Source organism: Saccopteryx leptura, chromosome 3, assembly GCF_036850995.1.
Source record: "Saccopteryx leptura isolate mSacLep1 chromosome 3, mSacLep1_pri_phased_curated, whole genome shotgun sequence".
NCBI classification, from domain to species: Eukaryota; Metazoa; Chordata; class Mammalia; order Chiroptera; family Emballonuridae; genus Saccopteryx; species Saccopteryx leptura.
In genome coordinates this window covers 282,875,281-282,899,453 of record NC_089505.1, presented here as the reverse complement: position 1 = coordinate 282,899,453, position 24,173 = coordinate 282,875,281, and the positions used below count along the sequence as shown (strand labels likewise).

Sequence of the window (24,173 nt, the reverse complement as noted above, 5' to 3'; positions counted from 1 at the left end):
CATGAAATTTCTCTGGACTTCAGTTTCCTGAGCAGAAAAATGAATGATAGTTTGACTGTCCTTACAGATTAGACTGTTCCTACTTACAGTGTATTAAATAAATTCCATGATTGTAAGTCAACCTGAAAACACTCAGGTGAGCACCACCCGACGGCAATAGCATCATCTAGTGGTGATTACCTCATATTACAGCCACAAGTTTGAATGACAAATTGTCTTTCCACGACATTGCAGCCTAATAGTAACAATTTTCTTTTTAGAGTCATAGAATATGTCAACTAGAAAGGATCTTAGATATCAACAGGTCTAGTTTCCTCATTTTACCAGTTAAAAATACAAAATTTCAATGAATTCCAGACTTAATATGTTAAAAAAGTTTTTCCCATGTATGTTTTTGTTTCTCTTTTTTGTATTGAGGTGAAATTCATATGACATAAAATGAAGCATTTTTAAATCAACAGTTCAGTGGCGTTTGTTATATCAACTGTGTTGTACAAACTCCCCTGTATTCTTAAATACACACTTAGTTCCTATTTTTAAAAATAATCTTACCTGGTTAGTGCAAAAAAATATATTAAGAGAGAAGACAAAATATATTTCTTATATATAATACATACTTAATTATTTTTCCTAATTGTTGGATCAGATAGTCACTTCAGAGTGGTGACGGGCAGGAGAGGAGGAAATGAAACAGCTCATCGTTGCGGATACAAAAATCCGCAAGTAGCTCAGTTTAGAAGTAGATCAATTTAGGAAATTAACATATGGAGCTTTCTTCCTATTTACCACTCTGTTTATTATGTTGTCCAGTCTTGTCTCTTGTCAATTACTGGGAATGACCTCATCCTTAATTTCCTCTGAGACTGCCTGCATGTAAAATTTAATGATGTACTTTCAGAGCCCTGGATATTTAGACATGAGCAGACCCTTTTGTGTAATTTTTATTAAGAAATGTATGTTATCAATCATTATTTTTAGGTGTTCATGTGTGGCATAATTTAATACTATTACAAGCTTATAAATTTCAAATTCAGGTTTTAGAAAGCAAAGAGAACATTCATGTTTTGGCAGTAAGACCCAACAAGTCCGTCTCTTCAGTTAGAGTCTGGCTAAATAAACAGCAGTCTGTTAAGAAACTCTGAGAATGATTGGCCGTGGAGGTGGGGGGAAACATTAGGTGAAGGGTGGATGGGGGAACTGCGTTGGTCTGTGGCCCGTGAGTTTCCTTAGAACATTAACATTTACGGGAGCCTGCAAAAGGTAAACCCTGCCAAGACTTTCGACTTCATTACTTCCCTGTTCTCAACAAGTACAATTTAATTGAACATTAAGCAATTTGATCTCTTTCACCTAATAAATCTAGCAAATTCAATCAACATAAATCCTGCTAATGATAGAGCTGACCCTAGTGGGGCTGAGCTCATCAGCATTCATGTTTATTACTCTCCCGGGAATTTTAGTCACAAATGCTTATTGCTCAACTGAGTGCTTACCTGATGCTTAAGCTCTAGGGAGTGTATTTAATCATTTTCTTAGGGTTTCAGAAGGGCAGCTGTCGAGGAGAAAGAACATGGTTTTGCAGATAGACCAATTTAGGCTCAGATCCCTTGCCTAAACTAGGACTTTACACTATAAGCCTAATTTTCTTATTGGAAACAAAAGGAGCTAATTATAGTTATTTCCTAGGGCTGTTCAGAGACGTACATGGGAAAGTGTGTGAAAAGTGCACCGCACGTGGCACAGAGGAGTTTCTTATTACATGAGCTAACTTTCCTGCTTTCGACTGTTCTTCGCCAGCATTTGTTTATGAGGCACTTTTGTTTCCCTAATGCTTTCTCATCCCTTCCTCACGGGGGACACATTCCCAGGCCCCAGTGAATGCCTGAATCCGCAGATAGTACCGAATCCTACATATTCCATATTTTTTTCTTACACATGCATTTCTGGGAAAAGATTTAATTTATCAATTAGGCACAGTAAAGAGATTAACAACAATGACTAATAAAACAGAATAAGTATAAACATATATACTTTAATAAAAGTTATGTGAGTGTAGTCTCTCTCTCTCAAAATATATTTTTGCAGCATACTCACCTTTTCACTTAAAGGGAGCGCTTTATGGCTTCTAGGCACCTTCAAATTACCAGCATTAGGACTCCTGTGCTTTGAGGCCATTATTATGTAAAATAAGGGTAACTTGAACACAAGCACTGTGATAGCATAGCAGTCGATCTGATAACCAAGATGGCTGCTAAGGGACTGAGAGGTGGATACACATCCAGCGTGGATACACTGTACAAAAAGATGATTCACGTCCCAGGTGAGACCGAGCAGATGGTGCAAGATTTCATCACATAACTCAGAACCGTGTGCAACTTAAAACATATGAACTCTTTGTTTCTAGAATTTTCTCTTTAATATTTTCAGACCATGTTTGACCGTGGGCAACTGAAACCACGGAAAGTGAAACTGCAGGTAAGGGACGTGACTCTCTCTGAGTTCCCTTCCCTTCCCTTCTTCACTGCATTGGCCTTCTTCCTGTAGATGCTCACCTCCCTGGTGAAGCCTTCCCAGCTCTTCTGGCTGACTCTAGCCATTGCCTCTTCTGTGGTCCTGATAAGCTATTGCACATGTCACAATGGACACAATGGACTGTCGTTACAGCCTTTTCTCTCCCACACCCACACTGCCCGTGATAGTTGCAGCCTCTGCTTAAACAAGTGAATGAGTCAGTCACTGAATGAAACAATGAATTACCTCTAATGTCACTAAGGCGAAGTATAATAATCATGTTCCAATAGACCAAAAAATGTGTCCAGTCCAGGGAACCGAGAAATGGAGAAGCAGGAATAGAACCCAAGACTTCTGACTCTGGATCCTCTCTCTCTCTTTTTGTGTATGCCCAATTTTCTCTCACAACTCAGAAAGTTTAATATCAGGGAAGCTGGGTTCTTGCCTGTTCACCAGGGACGGTGGCTAAGAGCATATCCTCTCAGAAGGAGAGTAAGTGGACAGACATCCAAGCAGACGTCTAGTTACACAGGGGGCAGCGTTGCCAGTGAAATCCTCTTTTTCGCATTTCTTTCTGTATCACCAGCCCTGGGTGGAATGTTCTGGAAAGGGTTGACATTTTTCTAATTTCATAGATTTTGCTAATTTAATTTTTTTTTTTTAAAAAAAAGCCTGTTATACTGCTGGCTCAGCCTGCATTGGGGTCAATATGTATTTCGTTCTCCTTGTCTCCTTTATTTCCTGGTCATGTATGTGTGTATTTTCCAAACACCGTCATCAATTAATGATATATACATATGGAAACCTGTAAGGAAAACACATGGTCTAGAAATTTCAGCCAAATGAGACCCATTTTCTAATGCATAAGAATCAGTCCTTGTTTCTCCTATGTTGGAAAATGATGCAATTCCAACTAGACAGTTTTTAGCCCTGCTGTGTGGAGAACGAAATGCAGCCTCCCCATTATTTCTAAGAGCAGCTGAATTTAATCGGCCTCAGTCAGAAGGAAAACTTCACCTCCCAGTTTCCTCACATGCCAGAGTGGCATGGAGGCATGTGACTGTCCAGACCAGGCCTGCAGATGTGTTGTCATCAGGAATGGAGGCTTCCTGCCAGGATCTAGTAATGTGTTTCCCATGGCTGCCAACAGCAGGGGCCCCAGACCCATTGGCTCCAGGGGGTAATTTTTAAATGTTTTGGTTTTTTTTTACTTTAAAATTAAAATCAAAGCACCATCTGTTACATGAATCCGCCATGCCAGGGGAATGAGTATGATCAATGGCCTGGATCTTGTTTAGACCCCTTAGTGATGGTGTCCTACACCACCATGTGTGTCTCTTCCTAGCTTTGATCGGGAGCTTAGCATTTGCGCTTGGGGAGGTGGGGACTGCAGGGGCGGGGGGCTTTGAGGTGTGAATATTTTAATTTCCTATTCATTTTACATTCGCATTTGGCTGGATCCTGGATGGACACATTGTATGGTTTCTCATAAATAGTATTTGCCTCCCAAATTACAAGCTTTGCCTACTAAGCAAAGTTAGTTACTTGTTTCACCAAGCCTTGGGCAACTAGGTGCTTAATTGTTGTTGATGGAGTAAGTAAAGGGTGTTTTGGAGAAGAAAAAAGACTATAGGGACAGAATATATGTGCCTGTCTGTACATGTCGAGTTGAATGAAGTGACAGCCAAGAGGTTCTCATGGGTTGTCATGGGAATTTGTGCAAGTAGTTTAGGTACCTGCTATCCCAGCCTCTGTACCGTCAGCCAACCACAATTCACTGTGTCCCCAAGCTGGATTGTAGCCGTGACCCAGTCCTAGAGTTAACCGAGACCAAGCACCTTCACACTACAATGGGTACTGGTTGTGGTGTGGGGTTTGCTCAGAGGCCCAGACATGCCAGAAGTGTGCATGTGCCCAGATCCTGAAGAGGCCACCTTGCGCAAGACTCATTAGAAAATCCTGTGAGTCCCTGACCAGGTTGCTCAGTGGATAAAGCATAGTCCTGGTGCACTGAGGTCACGGGTTCAATCCTGATCAGGGCACCGCTTAGAAGAAACCAATGAGTGCACAACTAAATAGAACAAGTAGGTCAAACAGTGAGTTGATGCTTCTCCCTGCCCCTTGCCCCCCCCCCCCCCCCCCCCCCCCCCCCCCCCCGCCAAAAGTCAATGGAAAATTTTTTTAGAAAGAAAATAATGTGATATTCCAATTACTCTCCTGGGAGATGGCGAAAAGCCTACTCTTGACTCAATACATTTATGATCAGTTCAGGCAAATAGTAAGAATTGTTGAACATGAGTTTTTCCCCTATACTTTGAGTTCTGTATATCTAGTGTTGAAGTGTGTTATTGTTCATATTTTATCACTGTTCAACCAAGTAATTATAGTTGCTAAAGCTGTCAGTAAGTAAGCCTTATGTCTGAAATGAAGGCTTCTATTTACTGAATTAAAGTTTTCTTCTGTTATAAAATTCCAAATAATCTTTCAGTTTCTAAATTGCATTATCTAAAGACATCAAGACACTGTGCTTCCATGGCTCTTAATTTACTGCGTAATCCTCTGTCCATTGACAACTACCTTTAAGTTTTGCTCACACTAGCCTGACCTGCCATGGCACAGCAGATAGAACAGTGACCTACAATGCTGAGGTCGCCAGTTCGAAAGCCCAGGCTTGCCTGGTCAAGGCACATATGGGAGTTGATGCTTTCTGTTCCTCCCCCCTTCTCTTTCTCTCTCCTCTCTCCTCTCTCTCTAAAAACGAATAAATAAAATATTTTTTAAAAAGCTTTGCTCACACTAAAATTTGTATCAGTCATTCTGATATTGCTTTTGAAAGTCCTTATTTCCAGTTGTTTGTTCTGTACAGACTTTAGTGAATTTACCTACAAGAAAAAAATTATACCCTCCATTGTCTTGGTGCTCCACAATGTATGAACAGTTCCATAACGTTATCTCAGTTTTATACGTCAGTGTCACAGAGGGAGGTAGACAGAGTGTTATCTGCATGTGACAGAGATGGAAACTGAGACTTGCCCAAACTTGCCAAGTTGAAAAGTAGGTGGTACAGTCAGGACTTGAGCCCCAGCTTCTGCCTCCAAAGCCCACGTTCTTTCCATGACCCCGTCCCCTTGGCCCCGGTCGGTAAGGAGAGCAGATGTGCACTGCTGGAGAGGTGGCCTGGAGGGACTGGGACAGACCCATCCGTGCTCCCAGAAAAGGATAGCTCCAAATGCATGTCCTGGCGATGATGGGACTGTAGCAGGTCTTCTTGTGCAAAAGAGAGTGCATTTAATGCAGAAATGATGTTTTGGTAACTGACCAAACTGTCTTGACGTTTGGAATATTACCGATTTTAGAGAAAGTAGAGCAGCAAAGGACAGGAAGTTCTAGAATCTTAAAAGGTAAATGCATGGCTGGGGAGGAGGGGAGGACAAAAAAGATGCCGCGAGTTCCAGAAGTCCCCCCCCATTCCTCTTTGTCCCCCTTCACCAGCCTGCATCAGGTTAGAAGCCTTCCTAGGAGCCACTTGGTAGTGTCCAAACCCAGTTTACAGTGTGCCTTCTTGATGCTTTTGGGTAAGCTTTTTAAAAAGTCAATCCAAAATATCTTCTCCTATAGAGTAAATTCTGCTGACCTATTTAGTTTCAGGACAAGTGCCACCTTTTCTGGGAGGTGCTCATCAGCACTCCACAGGAACAGAAGTCTGGTCCTTGTGGCCGCTGCTTTCACAGTCGGCTCCTCCTTCCTTTTGCAATGCTAGATGGTGAGAGCTCCACCAGCTCATCTCTTTTTTTAATTTTTTTTTTAGATTTTATTTATTCATTTTAGAGAGAGGAGATGGAGGGAGGGAGAGAGAAAGAGAGAGAGAGAGAGAGAGAGGAAGAGAGAAAGAGAATGGGGGGAGGAGCAGAAAACATCAACTCCCATATGTGTCTTGACCAGGCAAGCCGAGTTTTTGAACTGGCGACCTCAGCATTCCAGGTCAGTGCTTTACCCACTGCACCACCACGGGTCAGGCCTAAGCTCGTTTCTTAGTGGACAAGGAATGGTCTAGGGCAGGGGTAGTCAACCTTTTTATACCTCCCGCCCACTTTTGTATCTCTGTTAGTAGTAAAATTTTCTAACCGCCCACCGGTTTCACAGAAATGGTGATTTATAAAGTAGGGAAGTAACTTTACTTTATAAAATTTATAAAGCAGAGTTACAGCAAGTTAAAGCATATAATAATAATTACTTACCAAGTACTTTATGTTGGATTTTTGCTGTTTGGCAGAGTAAATCTTTATAAAACAACTTACTATAGTTAAATCTATCTTTTTATTTATACTTTGGTTGCTTCGCTACCGCCCACCATGAAAGCTGGAATGCCCACTAGTGGGCGGTAGGGACTAGGTTGACTACCACTGGTCTAGGGCAAAGTCATGGCCTGGAAGGTCAGAAAGCCCTGGAATGGACCTATCTCGGACCAGAAACTCAGCAAGGCATCATTGAGAGCCATATGTCAGAGAGAAGCTTGCTTGGCTGTGTCTGGATTTAGTTTTACAAAATAAGAACATGAATTAATTTATCTTTAATATCTATTCTTGATCACAACTGTTGCTTGGATATAAAATATAGAACAAGACTCCCTTTCAGATGTACAACAAATGTATGCAAAAAGTCATGAGAGAGAAATGACCTCAGCTCTTGAAACGGGTAAACATCTCAGCAATGCTCTTGCAGGGATCTCCTTAATTCTTCTTTCTGAGACTTGAAGCAGAACTGACAGACATGTGTGTTCTCTTTGCTTGAAGTTTGGGGATTTTTTTCAGATCAAGGATCTTTTTCTAGGTTCAGCTATTTCCTTAATGAAATTAATATTTCTCATGAAATGCTTTCATGCAAAAATACTGGGCTGTCTGGGATAAGCATGTTGTTGCTGGGATGCTTCTGCAGGAGGAGAATTTCAGGAAGGGGCAACCATAACACGCCCCTATCCAATGGAGCAGGGCCCTTCCTGGCCTTATACTTCTTGGTGCAGTTCTGGGGGAGAAGTGTGTGTGTGTGTGTGTGTGTGTGTGTGTGTGTGTGTGTGTGTGTGTACACTTATGCTTTCAGACACACAGCTTTGACTCCTTTAAGTTTGGGGGTGAAGGAAAGCCTTGAGCGTTCATACTATTGCCTTAGTGCGTTTCTTTAGTTTTGTGTGTTACAGAAGGAAACGAAAAGAGGACGGCTCTCCCACTCTGTGGTCCAGGCAAGCGGCCGTGGCTCACGTGACTGTCCTGGCAGTGTCCGTCCAATCCTGGGACCTGCTAAACTGCGTCTCACAATTTTGGCAGAGCTGGTGAAGTCTGGGAAGCCCCAGAATTTTAGCCGTCTGCTAGATGAGTCCTCAGGCAGCATATTTGTATAAAACATGCATTTACAACATGAAGCTATCCCTTCTAGAGCTTTCATCGCTAGACCTTCTTAATAACTGTGCTCCTAACGCAGGCAGGAAAGCTCAGTCTCAGCCCAGACAGATGCAGACCCAGGATCCCATGTGCTGGGTGGGTCCTGTGAAGGGGACTAGAGGAGAGTTTAGAAGCCAGATGGCCTTGGGCTGACCCAGAGGGGAACAGGGATATGGCTTCAGGAAGGGGTAACTGCAGATGGATCTATTTGGGGTGCAGAAGAGATAAAGACAAGATCTACAAAGGAGCTGAGGTAGTTGTAGGAGAGGCAGGATGCGAAGTGTGCAAGGTGGTGCTTCTTTACTGAGTCCCAACCTGGTGCTGCCACAGATCAGCTGTCACCTGACCTCTGTGTGCTTCCGTATTGTTGTCTGTAAAAGGGGGATGATAACAGTACTTCTTCTGGGGTGGTGTGAGTAGTGTTTTAGTGAATTCATATGTACTAAGAATAGTACCCAGCACAAGCACTATACATGCTAGCTATTATTACTGCTGTCTATACTACACTATGATGATGATGATGATGATGATGATGACATCATTACTGTAATCCTATTCATAAGGACCAAGTCTTGAGCATGCATAGAGCTATAATAATATGTACTATGTAAATGGTACCTTACAGCATTTTTGTTTGCTAGTTGTCTAATTTTTAGATTTCCAGAGATAAATTTTTTTTTCTCTCTCTCTCTCTAGTGAAGAGAAAGGCACCGGTCTGCAAGAATAACTACTTTATAGCCTTAGAATGTTTTGATGGTATATTTTGAAGTCATTTTCCCAACAGGCCCGCGTTACTCTCGGGTGGCCCATTTTTCTTAGCGCCTTACCCTCTACTGGGATACGTTCTACCAACTGTTCAGCTACAGTTTTTGATTTAGAATTCAGGTTAGAGTCGTGGTCATGTCCTGCAGCATTCATTGTGTGTGACTGGATGGTGCTCCCAGGAGGAATATTGAGATACACAGACCAGCGGTGTGGGTGGGAGACACGGCCCGCGGGGGCTGTGCCCTGGCAGACACCTGGGGCTCTGCACGGTAAGGCGCTGTGTGGAGTGCTAGCAGATGAGGAAAGTGTGTCACACGTCTTGTTGTTGTTTCTTAGATGGCTATGCCCAGCTGTGTAACATCCCCGTCACAGGACGCCGGCGGCCGTACGGACGGGATGCCTTGGTGGACTTTAGCGAACAGTACGCTCCAGAAGCGGATCCCTACTTCATTCAGGACCGTAAGCACAAGTTTTTGGTTACTTTGAAATGAAATTGTGGTTAAAGATTAGTCAGCAGTTCTCAAAATGTAGTCCCCGGGAACTTGTTAGAAATGCAGATGTTGGACCTGGCCGGTTGGCTCAGTGGTAGAGCGTCGGCCTGGCATGCAGAGGTCCCGGGTTTGATTCCTGGCCAGGGCACACAGGAGAAGCGCCCATCTGCTTCTCCACCCCTCCCCCTCTCCTTCCTCTCTGTCTCTCTCTTCCCCTCCCGCAGCTGAGGCTCCATTGGAGCAAAGATGGCCCGGGTGCTGGGGATGGCTCCTTGGCCTCTGCCCCAGGTGCTAGAGTGGCTCTGGTTGCAACAGAGCGACACCCCGAGGGGCAGAGCATCGCCCCCTGGTGGGCAGAGTGTTGCCCCCTAGTGGGCGTGCCGGGTGGATCCTGGTCGGGCGCATGCGGGAGTCTGTCTGACTGTCTCTCCCCATTTCCAGCTTCAGAAAAATATCAAAAAAAGGGAAAAAAAAGAAATGCAGATGTTGAGGCCACAAGCTGGACCTGTGGAATCAGTCCCTCTGGGGTTTCACCGGCCCGGGGGGACGGGGTCGTCCTTGTCCATCTCAAGGTTGAGAACTGTTGGCCCAGATTACCAGTCTCGCTGGCTGAGATGCTGTTATGTTCACTCTCTTTATAGTAAATCACCTTTAGTGTTAAGCAGTTTCCATAACAAAATTATTTTTTACCCATTGAATGGTATTCTCATTTGAGGGTTTTCTTGAACACCTGGTTAGCATGGAAGTGTTTTGTTTTGGTTTTTTTTCACACGAGGAAATGACAAAAGGTTAACTGTACCGAGTTGCTCTTACAAGTATTTTAGAGTGGGAGGTCAAAAAAATTGCTTTTGTGGTCAAAAACTAAGTTTTAGAATACACTCGTGAAGGGTGTGTTAAGTAATACGACGTGTGCCAACCTCTCCTGGCTTTGCGAGCAGGGGTTTCTTGCAGGAGGCGGAGGGGGAGAACCCACCCCCCTTTAGAAGGTAACTGTGAGAGCATGCAGCCCCGCAGCGTGGGTGGCAGCCACACTGAGTGTTTCAGTGGGGAACCAGAGCTTTCACGTCCAGACTAATTACTTGAAGTGTGAGAGACAGGACGGTACAAAATGAACATTAGCAGACAGTAGGTTGTGTCACTCCGGGAACCAGGATAGGGAAGCACCGGCCCCAGCTGCCTCGTCCACATCTTTCTGAGGGGCCCTCGTTGGAGGGGACCGGGCTCTGCACCAGATTTTCAAATGGAATCCCCTTCGACCAGGGAGGGGGTGGGGGCTAAGGCTTTGGGGAGGCTGCTGAATTACAAAACACAGAGAAGCTGGGGGGGGGGTTCTGCTTGGGCCCCAACACCTGCACAGTCAAATCAGTCATGACCTAAAGAGACTTTCCCTTCTTCCTGTCTCTTTTCCTTTTTCTGTGCAGTTTCCCCTCACACTCCCCCCCTTTTACCTCTCTCCTTTCTCCTTTCTCCTCTTCCTTCCTTTGGTTGTTTGAGGATGCATGGCCTTGCTCATCCAGTAGAATCAAGAGTGCTTTAAATTTTACATGAACACAGCATTCTATTAATGCAGTTAGGCTGATCGACACACCTGTGGAAGCCCCACCCAGGGCAAAAACATGCCAGCATGCAGAGGCCCTGGTGCTCTTTCTTAGCCCACTCCATGCAAGGGGAACCACTATCCTGACTTCTAACACCTTGGATATCTTTTAATCCAGGGGTAGTCAACCTTTTTATACCTACCACCCACTTTTGTATCTCTGTTAGTAGTAAAATTTTCTAACCGCCCACTGGTTCCATAGTAATGGTGATTTATAAAGTAGGGAAGTAACTTTACTCTATAAAATTTATAAAGCAGGGTTACAGCAAGTTAAAGCATATAATAATAATAATTACTTACCAAGTACTTTATGTTGGATTTTTGCTAAGTTTGGCAGAATAAATCTTTATAAAACAACTTACTATAGTTAAATCTGTCTTTTTATTTATACTTTGGTTGCTCCACTACCACCCACCATGAAAGCTGGAATGCCCACTAGTGGGCGGTAGGGACCCAGTTGACTACCACTGTCTTAATCGACAATGCATATCCATGCATGGCTCATGACAGAAGCCTACACGCACAAACAGTTAGAAGACGGTACTTAGAAGACATACACATCTCTGTGTTTATGTTGTACGTCAGTGAGCTTTTACCTTAAAAAGATAGAGAAAGGAAAAGAAAGGGAGAAGAAATGTTAAAGTTGAAAAAAGCCCAGCTTACCACCCCATAAATCCAAAGTACCAGATCAAGTCTTTGTACAGCTCTGACACAGGCCCCCAGCTTTACATGTAGCCTCTACCACAGTAGGGTTCAGATTTCAGGAATTTTAATGTTCCAATGTTCTGTTTTATGTACATTCTTTTTTTAATGATGACACTGCCCTAAAATTCTTTTTTTTTAATTCAATACAAATGATAAGAAAAAAACAAGTTGGTATCACATCAATTTCTTATTTAGCAACATAGGAAATTGAGATGCAGTTCTAAGACCTCCAACCTTGACTATGTAATGACCTTTAAACTTTTTGCAAGTTATGAGAAATGGCTTCTTCTTCTCAGACCAGGAGCAAGGGCTTTCTGGCTCTGTGGAAGAAATCATGATATTAGGTGGATAGAAGCATAGAGTGGAGGCTAAGGATTCTTATCACTTTTACAATTCACTATCTCTTTTTTGCCTTCTGGTTACTTAAAAATGTCAGCTGATGGGCCCTGGCCGGATAGCTCAGTTGGTTAGAGCATTGTCCCAACATAGCAAGGTTGTGGGTTTGATCATCAGGCCACATACAAGAATCAACGAGTGCCTTGGCCGGGTGGCTCAGTGGTAGAGCATTGATCTGGCGTGCAGGAGTCCCAGGTTTGATTCCCGGCCAGGGCACACAGGAGAAGCGCCCATCTGCTTCTCCACCCCTCCCCCTCTCCTTCCTCTCTGTCTCTCTCTTCCCCTCCCGCAGCCAAGGCTCCACTGGAGCAAAGTTTGCCTGGGCACTGAGGATGGCTCTATGGCCTCTGCCTCAGGCGCTAGAATGGCTCTGATTGCGGCAGAGCGACGCCCCAAGATGGGCAGAGCATCGCCCCCTGGTGGGCATGCCTGGTGGATCCCAGTCGGGTGCATGCGGAAGTCTGTCTGACTGCCTCCCCGTTTCCAGCTTCGGAAAAATACAAAAAAAAAAAAAAAAAAAAAGAATCAACGAGTGAATGCATAAATAACTGTAACAACAAATTGATGTGTGTGTGTGTGTGTGTGTGTGTGTCTCAAGTAAGTTAATTAATTAATTAATAATGTTAGCTGATGGCTGGTGGTGACTTTACTTAGAGCAATATCTATAAAACTGAAATCACATAAAGCAGAGATCAACTTTTTAAAATAACCAGCTAGTAAAATTTGTAGGCTTTGCAGCCATCCCATCTCTGTTGCAGCTACCCAGCTTGGCTATGGTCTCAGGGGGCAGCCGGACGTACATCAGTGAGTGGGCGTGGCTGTGTTCCAGTTAAACGTGGTGTACGGAGACGGGCAGCAGGCCAGATCTGGGCAGGGGCTGCCTTATGCTAACCCCTGTGTTAGAGTCCGATAGAAGTATTTGGGGGAGTGTATTGATGTCTGTATAGGAACTTCAGGTTTAATTTTATGTTTTAATTTCTTTAATAAAAAATAATTTTAGTAGTTTTAAAGTCATATGATTGTGATGTGTCATACCTGAAATTTGACTTCATTTCCTTAAGTTGGTATTTCTCCTACTGACTTTGGGGATCTGTTGACATATTGACATATTCTTGATGACCTGTAATATTTATGTTCCTTTTAAAATTTTAAAAAGAGCGCCCTGGCCGGATGGCTCAGTTGGTTAGAGCATTGTTCCAAAGCACAGAGATTGCTGATTCTATCCCTGGCCAAGGCACATACAAGAACAGATATCATTCCTATCTCTTTCTCTCTCTCACTCCCTCCCTCTCCCCCCTTCCTCTCTCACTAAAATCAATAAATAAAATTTTTTTAAAAAATTAGGAAGGGTTTGTTGATGTATTACTAAATTTTTGAAGTCACCGAGTCAGACCGCACAGCCCTGCATAAGCCATGATATTCTGCTGCCCCCTGCAGTTCCACTGCAGAATTACTTTAAAGGCCTAATAGTCATGGCCCCCTTTTGATTTTTTTCTTAATTTTTTTTCAATTACAGTTTACATTCAATATTATTCTGTTTATTAGTTTCAGATCTACAGCAAAGTGTTTTGAAAATCATGTGCTTTATTTTTATAAATTAATTGATTTTAGGAAGAGAGGAAGTGGGAGGGGGGAGAGCGAGAAAGAGATTTGTTGCTCTATTTATTTATGCATTCATTAGTTGATTCTTGTGTGTTCCCTGACCAGGGATGGAACCTACAGCCTTGGAATATTGGGACAATACTCTAACCAACTGAGCTACCCAGCCAGGCCTTAAAATTATATTTACAAAGTGGTCCCCTGTTGCTTGAAGTCCCCCCCCCCCCGCCCGCCGCTCCATACATACTTATCTTGATATTATTGACTGAATTCCCAATGCTGTAATCTACATCTCTCTAACTACCACTTTAGACTACTTAATCCCTTCACCTTTGTTACCCGAGCCCCCAACAACCCCTCCCCCATTTTTGAAGCTAATACATGGTGAGGTTCAAAAGGTGGGGTGGGGGATGAGGGGCTACCTCAGACCTGTTCTTGAGTCACCATGGCTTTAGAGCTACAACTTTCTTCTCTAGAAAGAAAGCTAAACACTCTTGATGCCTGTTTAAACTGATTTTCTACTATTAAACTCTAGCTCTGAATCAGTTTAAAGCCGGCTCAACTCTACATAGAGCCGAACAAGAGCTTCTTTGTTTCATTACAAAAAGGCTTGAGGTTTACTAAACACAAGCATGATGTACTTTTCTCATTTATCAAGATGTTTTGAGTTCTTTTTACTGCCTTTATTGTTTGGTCCCCAGAGCCCTTTTGGCAGGCTGGTTCCAAAGCCAGAGCAAACAGACTGGACCTGGGGAGGCCAGCCGGTTTACACTCTCCCGGGAGCTCCCAGGAAAAAGCTCCACCCCAAACCCACCTGGCTGTTCTGAGCCAGTGTCTTCGGAACACTGAGAAATTCACTGTTGGTTCTGCACTGAAAGATGTCCTGACATTTGCTAGTGAGAACTCAGGAAATGTGGAATTTTAGATTAAAACTTTAAACAATTAAGAACAAAACCTAAATCATACTTGCTTGATCGTGTTAAGTGACTTTAACATAGAACATCAGAATTCAAGATATGGGGCTAATCTGTACAACGTATATAAAGTTTTTAAATACTTTATGCTTAATATTTTGTTGCAGTTAGATTCAGTGTTAACTTAAATTGTAATGCCGGTTTCCTTCAACTGCTTATCCCACCGAGTAATGTTATTCCTATGTGGTGGCGCTTTGTTATAAACGCGCCGATATTCATGTTGCACTTTGGTCACGCATTTGAATTTAGTGAGCCACAGAACACACTGAACTTTCCTCTGTACCGTCCACATCTCAACTGGCGTGGCCGTGGGCTGCTCTGCTGTATACACAGTGTTACGTCATCATCTGTGCATGCGCACATGCTGCCACATCATCCTACAGAAACTGGGAGGGTTTTCCTTTTATTTGGTGCAGATTTCATATTTCTATTGTCTTTTGTTGCTTTCCTGTGACCGGTCAAAAGTGCACCATGACTTTACGGACACACTGTATTTAAGGTGTCTGAAATACGTCCATCTGAGGAAACATAAACTTCAGAATCATATAATTTTAAAAAATGGTTTAAAATGTCTAACTTGGCGCCTGCCCTGTCATTTCCAGGTTTTTTAAATAGCTTTGAGGAGCTACAGGCTGAGGAATGTGGCATCCTCAATGGATGTGAAAACGGCCGCTGCGTAAGGGTGCAGGAAGGTTACACCTGCGACTGCTTTGATGGGTATCACCTGGATATGGCCAAGATGACCTGTGTTGGTAAGAGTGATGTGTCTTATGGGAAATAATTCTTTTCTTGAGATTCCCTGTGATCAGATCTCATACACTCGAGTACATTTAAGATGGATTTGTAGAGTTTAAGTTTAGGAAGATAAGAAAAGTTTTAAACATAGATGGTGGTGATGGTTGCAGCAATGTGAATGTACTTAAGGCCACTAAACTAGCTACTTAAAAATAATTAAAATGGCCAAATTTATGTTCTGTATATTCTACCACAATTTTTAAAACACAGAGTTGATATTGTCAGTGGAAGAAATGTTTAAACCTATGGAGAACTTTTATGAGTTTATTTGAGCCAAACTTGACAACAATTTCGAGGAAGCAAAATTTCAGTGGATTGAGAAAATGCTCCAGAGAATGGCAGAATTGCAGCTTATTTCATACATCACAATCAAAGGAGGAAGAGGTGGCACGAAATCCATTGGTGATAGATTAGGGTGGCGAGCGAAAGTAAAGTAAAGAAACCTCTAGGTTTGGATATAAAGTAAGCAAATAGACACATATTTCTTTTACACGTGGGTATAGTACAGTTAGCAGTTAACAATGAACACGGTAACCGTAAGAATGAGGATCTCGCCTGACCTGTGGGGGTGCAGTGGGCTAAAGCATCGACCTGGAACACTGAGGTTGCTGGTTCAAAGCCTTGGGCTTGCCTGGTCAAGGCACATATGGGAGTTGATGCTTCCTGCTCCTCCCCCTTCTCTCTCTCTCTCTCTCTTCTCTCTCTCTAAAAATCAATAAAAAAATAAAAAGAATGAGGATCTCTGTGATTTCCAGCTCTGGTGGGGGATTGTGGCCGGAGGGATCTGGAAAAAAAATTACCCTGGCATTCCCAAAGTATGTTATAGCTGCAGAAGACAGCAGACAGGCTCAGTTAAGGTACCTTTGTCAGAGAAGATCTGGCCGAGGACAGGACTGTGGCGCCATGACCTGCTTTTAGTTAGAAAGTTCTAATTCCAGAGCATCCTCTGTGGTTACTTAGGTCTCTGAGTTTGTAAGGCCACCATGCAGACCTCTCCTGATCTTGCCACGTTTAGTATGTGTCCCCTCTTTTGTCTACACCATCTCATTTAAGAATCCCTGTAGAATTCCTCACATATGGAGCAAAGGGCAGAATGTTTCCAGGGAGTGACTTTGACTTTTAAATTTAGCTTTTGCCTATGCAGCCAACAGTGTTTTCCCTGAATACCTGACATAAGCATGAGGGAATGTAGAGGTCTGACATATGTACAACATCCATTGTAATCATTCCAGAAAAGTTCCTCCCAAAACTCTCTTGTTGTCTTCCCAATTATTTTTAAAAGGACAGTAAACATGCACTTCTCCTTCTCCCTGTGACCATAGATGATCTTAACAGATTGTGTTCTAGGGCCCTTTGGCCTCAATGCTAAAAGGCCCTTGACTTAAAAGTTTTTATATTTCTATATATTTTTGTGGCTCTTCTCCCTATTGTAGTATCCCTTTCCCTGTTTTAGTTTTGTTAGTCTCGATCTGTGGTGGGTCTGGAAAACAGGTAACTTGGGTTATTACAGGTGTTTTAAGTGTATAAGAGCCTTTCTTTTCTATGGAAAGAAGCCGGAGAAGGTAACTTCAGCCTCAACACAGGCTGCTCAGAAGGCTCTCGGCTCACTGGTTTGGTTCTCAGCTGTATTCGTCTTGACAAATCTAATTGCTCTATACCTGCAGAAAAAAAATTTAAAAATAGGATAGTTCTTCCAGCTTTCTTGAAGTTTGACGAAAACGTCAGGCTAACAAATTAATTGTTCATGTTGTGTTAAATAACGGAAGGAAATTCTAGAACTTCCCTGATAAGCTACCTTTGTAATGACCTAGAAAGTCTTTTCTTGTCTTTCACGTGATTGAAGCAGACATAAATGGGAAAGTTTTTGGGGTGGGGGATGGGAGCAGCCAGGTCGTGTTCAGACCAGATTTCTTGACGCCTCAGGTAAGCAGTGGGTTCCATTTGCTCACGGAGTATTCAGCACTTGTTTACCTGTATGGCTTGGCTTGTTGCAGATGTTAACGAATGTGATGAGTTGAACAACCGGATGTCTCTCTGCAAGAACGCCAAGTGCATCAACACGGAAGGCTCCTACAAGTGTTTGTGTCTGCCGGGCTACATACCTTCCGACAAGCCAAACTACTGCACTCCGTTGAACACCGCCTTGAATTTAGAAAAAGACAGTGACCTGGAGTAAAAGAAAATCTACATAACCTAAGCCCATATACTCTGCACTGTGTAAAGGAAAAGAGAGAAATGTATTATACTTGAGACATTGCACCTAACCCAGAATGTTGGAAACACGGAAACATCGTGGTGTTTGCTGTACATCCTCAGAAGACAATGAGAGGATTTGTGGTGTGAGCCTGACCGGTATAACAGACCAAATGGACATTTCTCTGAAAAAAACCAGTATATATAGTCTGTTCATATGTAAAATTCAGTGGAAAAGAGGTGGAACAGTGCTGTTATTTTAAACAGAAGGTTGTATTATTATGTTGTCTTGTTTTATTTTTTGGTTTTTGTTTTTTTTTTTTTTTTTACTATCTATTGCTTGATTAAATTTGGCATTTAAATAGTGGTGGAAATATTTTATATAACTTTCATTTTCTGGTTGTGCAGTTATTTGGCTACTGTTTTTCTTTTCCTTCAGATTGTTTTTTTCTCAAGTGCACAGGTCGTTGATAAAATATTGTTAAACTGTATTGTAAGTAATTTTACACAGGGTTATGCTATTCCTAGTCGGGAGCATTTTTAAAATTCAACTTGTCTGTCCTGTGGAGCAGGCAGTGATTTTGTTTCAAAACTTTTATACACATTTGGGGGAAAGTGCTTTATATTTACAGTGTATTGTCTGATTTTAATGTCCATTCTTAGCCAAGCTGCTAGTAGGTGTCCGTCGGATCTCTTTCCTACATTGAAATTGGAAGAACCAATGAGCTCACATTAATATTGTAATGTGTAAAGTATGCCCGGCAAATTTTTTTTTGGAAAACTTGATGATCCCACAGCATATTTACCATTGTATGTTAAAGCAAAATAAATCACCATTTTTTTAGAAAAAAAAAATCTATCTGAGAGTAATTGTTAATGAGTACACATGTACAAGGTGTATCCTCTCCCCTTTGTTTTTACCAGTGGTTTTCTATTAATGTAGGCTAGTTATTAAACTTGTTAGATACTGTATAAGACTGAATTGTGTCCCCTCAAAATTCATACAACTGCGCAGTACCTCAGAACGTGACTGTATTTGGAGAGAGGGTCTTTTAAAAGGTAATTAGGGCTAAATAAGGTCATTGGTGTGGGCCCTAATATGGCCTGACTGGTGTCCTTATAGGAACAGAGTAGGACACACAGAGGAAAGATCCTATGAAGACACCGGGAGAAGATGGCCATCTACAAGCCAAGACGAGAGACCTAGAGAATTGTAAGAAAATAAATTTGTCGATTAAGCCACCCACCCAATCTGTGATGTTTTGTTATGGTGGCCCTGGAAAATTAACAAAGGTACATATATCTCAGGAAGAGGGAATAGTGATTTTCAAAGTTTCTACTCCCTGCTTAATACACATCCACAGTCATGCAGTTGTCTTATAATTGAAACTAAATTTCAGAGACCATGTTTTACTTAATAAAAGTATCTAAGTTTTTTTTTTTTAATTAAACTACATATGTATGGGCATCCTCAGCAGAAAATCTCCCAATTTAACATTTTCCTTAAAGACAGGCTTTTGGTTTTCAATACCGGTAGTAGGCAAAATAATGGCCCATCGAAGATGTCCATACCTGTGGGGATTCAGGTTACAGATAGAAGGAAGAGTGCTAGTGAGCTGGCTGCTCAATTTGTAGGACTTCATTGCAGCAGCAATAGAAAGCTAAAATCATACCCAAGCATCAAAAAACATCTCTCAATCACAGCATTTTTCAGTTAATAATTATATATAGGAGAAACTTTTATCTTCAAAATACTGTGTTAACACAGTCTTGAGTTATATTCCAAGTATAATAATAGTTGGAATCACCATAGATGTTTGAAAAGCAGCAAGACTGTCAGCCAAGTGGATGTGCCCTGGGGTATCACTGGAACTGAGAGGACCACCCAGTTATAATCTGTGACCAGCCTCCAGCCCACGTGCTTGACCTGCATGCCTCTCCACGGTGCTTTCCAGTCTGTCTAGCCCTTGTTTTTACCTAGTGTTGTGTGAGTCCCCCTCAAACAGAGCAAGTGTCGAAAGAGAAGAGTAGTTACAATGGCAGATAAGCTATTTCTGCACACAAAGCAACTTTGTAAGCATCATTGATTATCAAGAGATGTTTTAAGGCCCTGGCCGGTTGGCTCAGCGGTAGAGCGTCGGCCTAGCGTGCGGAGGACCCGGGTTCAATTCCCGGCCAGGGCACACAGGAGAAGCGCCCATTTGCTTCTCCACCCCTCCGCCGCGCTTTCCTCTCTGTCTCTCTCTTCCCCTCCCGCAGCCAAGGCTCCATTGGAGCAAAGATGGCCCGGGCGCTGGGGATGGCTCTGTGGCCTCTGCCCCAGGCGCTAGAGTGGCTCTGGTCGCAATATGGCAACGCCCAGGATGGGCAGAGCATCGCCCCCTGGTGGGCAGAGCGCCGCCCCATGGTGGGCGTGCCGGGTGGATCCCGGTCGGGCGCATGCGGGAGTCTGTCTGTCTCTCCCTGTTTCCAGCTTCAGAAAAATGAAAAAAAAAAAAAAAGAGATGTTTTAAGCATCTTATAGTCCAACTTTTTTTTTTATGTGTTAGTAAGAAAATTGGTTAGGGGACTTTGAGATGTAAAATAATTCCTTAAGCATTTCCCCACAGAACATTTGATTTTACAGATTACTGATATTAAGCAGGAGATGCTTGTATATGTAATAAAAATACCTTGCTTTAAATGGAACTTTTTATATTTTGCATGTTTTGTTGCATGAATTTTGTTTCATAGCCCTGGAAAAAAAAAAGCTTTGTTTTTGTAATACATACCACTCTTTAGTTCCTTTCAGGAGTTACTTTTAATACTCAATTGTCCTCCAAACCACAGGTTTGGATTCTTTGGCAGTGGTCCTAATTGTCCATGAAGAGACAGACTCGTAAACTACATTCTAGTCACTAATTGTACTAATTATATATAATCCATGATGCTAATGTCTTTTCCAGCTGCCTGAGTAAGAGTCAGGTCTCTTTCTCTGTATATTCATAGAACAGGTCTCTGTACTTTAAAATACCAAGAACCAATAACATTCTATTTTTTTGTCATAATAAACATTGCTCCAAAAACACTAGACATGGCTATTTGATGTAAGCCTATGCAAATTGAAGTTGTAAACCTGAAATCTGCCATGTTAGCTGAAATGAACACTAGGTACAAAGCCAGCAAACCAAACCCTTATTAAACATATCAAAGTATTGCACAATTTCATCATACTTCTCTAAAAAATTTTTATAGGTTCAAAAAATATTATAATTTAGCTTTAGTATTCTCACACACAAAGGACTAACCTGCTCTAAAATGCAACTTGGATTCTTCTGGTATATCTTAATGACCCAATATTGGCAGAAATGATAAATCTGATAAACTTAAGAAATGAGGTTCATGAACATTTCATTTGGGTCAACAGTTTAAGACAAGTTTCCAAGCATTTCATAGTATATGTCCCTGTGTGTGGAGACAAACCATAGCTATGAGTTTAGGAATTACTCTAATAACTTGCAGCATTAAAAATACTATGATTCTAATACTCTCATCAACTTTCAAATGAGAATGATTTAAGCCTATACTAAAATACCTATGAGTTACTGCTCAACTCTTTGGTAGGAAGAAAATAAAGATCACCGCCACAGCTCAATATCAAAGTGATAGCTAATCACAATTATGCGGAAAAAGGGGATAAGGGAAAGTAACTGCAAAGTGCAGGAATAAATCACAGTCTGATAAAATAGAAGACACTTCTCAAGGAAATGAGCTCCTTAATTAAGGATAAACCATTGGTAATTGTCACGGGAATGTGACATGCCTCTGACCAGCTTTCACCTGTCTGAGAACATAGGATGGCCATCGCTGGTGGGGCAGAGATTTGTCTCCTGGAGGAAATCACTGCTCCCTTCATCCTCAGAGCCATCTCTGCCCTCTTCTTCGTTACTGCTCTAGAACGTGTGCTTGTTCAGTAGAACTTCCTGCGGGGATGGAAAGGTTCCATATGTAAGTATCCAGACTGAGCCTACTTGGACCAGGCATTGTGCTTGACACTGGGACTATGGAGATGAATAACTTGTAGCATTTGACCCACAGCAAGCTCAGAAGACAGATGTGAGCCCAGCTAACCACACCACGATGAGGTGAGTACCAAGGGAAGCTAGAACTCTGTTACAGAAACAAAGAGGAACCAGTTGTTCCTATTTGGGAGTGGCGTGGGCGTTAGGGGTAGGGTAGAAGCCCTAGGGAACAGATGAGATCATTGGAATATAGGTCTTAAATTTTACTAGGAAAAGAAAAAGGAAGCAGCAGCACAGCTACTTCCCCTGCCCCTTCCTTTTTGCCACAGAATGTGCACTTGGTGTTTGTTACAGAAAGAGGTCTGGACTGGGCATCTTAGAGCACCCACCTGAGTCCTTTCTGGCTTCTCCACGGCTCACTGTAAGACCACGAAAGAATCAGAATCTCTTGTCCCTGTTTCCTCATCAGTAAAGTGAACTCTAAGGTCTGTACTATGTCAAAATTTGTCTAATTATTTTGATTTTTCTTTCCTCATATTATCTTCTCTTTCTCAGCCTGATTTCTTAGTCCTGTGAACTGTGATCATATAAATGATCACTACTTTAGAGTGGCTCAACAAAGCTCTTTGGGAGCATAACATCTCTGGAAAAATCTCTGGAAAGCAGGATGTTTCAATGGTTCATACACGTGTAAGCGCAGATGGCAACTGCTCTAATAAAACATGAGCATTCTGTAAATTTGAGCTTCAACATTGTGCAAGACTTGACATAAAATAGATCAATTAGATTCTAAATCCACTGTCATCATGACAAGAAATTTCAACTTTACATTTGTCAATGTGAAAAGGAAGACCTTCTTTACATACAATTTTAAATGTCGTAAGTTATATGTCAAGTTTTAGAAGATTGAAAAGTTTTAGCCATCTATTTGCACAAATATTTCACTTAAGAATCTGAGAACTGCAATTAAAAGTCTTGACCAGGAACTGCAAGAGGTCATTTAAAAGATAAAGCAGCCTGACCAGGCAGTGGTGCAGTGGATAGAGTGTCAGACTGGGATGCGGAGGACCCAGGTTCAAGACCCCGAGGTCACCAGCTTGAGTGCGGGCTCATCTGGTTTGAGCAAAGCTCACCAGCTTGGACCCAAGGTCACTGGCTCGAGCAAGGGGTTACTCGTTCTGCTGTAGCCCCCTGGTCAAGGCACATATGAGAAAGCAATCAATGAACAATAAGGTGCCACAATGAAAAACTAATGATTGATGCTTCTCATCTTTCTCCATTCCTGTCTGTCTGTCCCTATCTATCCCCTCTCTCTGACTCTCTCTCTGCCTCAGTAAAAAAAAAAAAAAAAAAAAAAAAAAAAAAAGGCCCTGGCCGGTTAGCTCAGCGGTAGAGCGTCGGCCTGGCATGCGGGGGACCCGGGTTCGATTCCCGGCCAGGGCACATAGGAGAAGCGCCCATTTGCTTCTCCACCCCCACCCCCTCCTTCCTCTCTGTCTCTCTCTTCCCCTCCCGCAGCCAAGGCTCCATTGGAGCAAAGATGGCCCGGGCGCTGGGGATGGCTCCTTGGCCTCTGCCCCAGGCGCTAGAGTGGCTCTGGTCGCGGCACAGCGACGCCCCAGAGGGGCAGAGCATCGCCCCCTGGTGGGCAGAGCGTCGCCCCCTGGTGGGCGTGCCGGGTGGATCCCAGTCGGGCGCATGCGGGAGTCTGTCTGACTGTCTCTCCCCGTTTCCAGCTTCAGAAAAATACAAAAAAAAAGACAAAAAAAAAAAAAAAGATAAAGCAAAGTCTGTTGTTACAAGCTAAAGTTTTTCAATAAAACTTTAAACAATTTTATTTTAAAAATCAGAAAAAGTCTTGTTATTAATATACCTGCTACTTCATATTAAATTTTTCTTTAAAATATTATATACTGTAAAGAAATTTAAATTTTTTCCATCAAGCTCTACTTAGAAGCTTCATATCACCTACCTTTTACCATACTGTATTAAATATCCTATGAAATAGCCTTTATTTCTCCATCAGGTGCAAAATTAAAGCCATAAGTATATTATATTTCCAGAAGGGTTTGTCTAACAAACATTTGGTTCAGAGGCACAGAACAGCCAAAGGCAGTGCCCTAGCATATGGGAAGCAGAGTCATATTATTATTTGCTCTGGCAGCATACATCCCCCTACCCCCACAGTGTACCCCTATTAAAGAGGGGAGAGAAGGCCTGACAATGTGGAGAGGGGTATGGGAAGAAAGAGTAGAAAACAAAACAATGGCAAAAATGAGCTCCCCAGTGACAGAGCAGAGTGACACCAAACACCAGAGCAAAGCAGATATTGTCCATCTATGAGCCCATGGAGACATTGCTATAATCAAGGTCAAGTTCTTTGTATTAGAATATGTCAATTTCTTTTGTTTTTACTGTACATCAGTATTCAGTGAAATACTTAACGTTTACTATATGTATGAGTGTGAACTAGGTATTCCTTGGTATTTATTTTCTTGTTGCATTTTTTTTTTGTGCCAAGTTTTCACTGACTCCTTTGGCTAATGTATAGAAAACTGTTCTTATGCATTATGTTTTGCTAGTTGATTTATATTAGTTTTTGCAAGAATGTATTCAAATTTATTTCATGTTATGACTTACTTTTGGTTTCCAGTATTTATTGGAAGATCATATTGATATCAATTTATGTAGTATTCCATGCATATGGGATT

At 42.3% G+C, this 24,173-nt stretch overlaps 1 protein-coding gene across 16 annotated transcripts in view; it reads left to right on the top strand.

Moving 5' to 3' along the window:
• Positions 1-17,639, top strand: part of LTBP1 (latent transforming growth factor beta binding protein 1) — a 416,121-nt gene extending 398,482 nt beyond the window's left edge. For all 16 annotated transcript variants that reach the window (XM_066378530.1, XM_066378532.1, XM_066378534.1 and 13 more), the window contains 3 exons: positions 9,048-9,170; positions 15,076-15,225; positions 17,263-17,639. In XM_066378530.1, the coding sequence (XP_066234627.1) occupies positions 9,048-9,170; positions 15,076-15,225; positions 17,263-17,444 (455 nt within the window). In that variant the 3' untranslated portion in view covers positions 17,445-17,639. The remainder of the gene's footprint in view (positions 1-9,047; positions 9,171-15,075; positions 15,226-17,262) is intronic.
• The last annotated feature ends 6,534 nt before the right edge of the window (positions 17,640-24,173 follow it).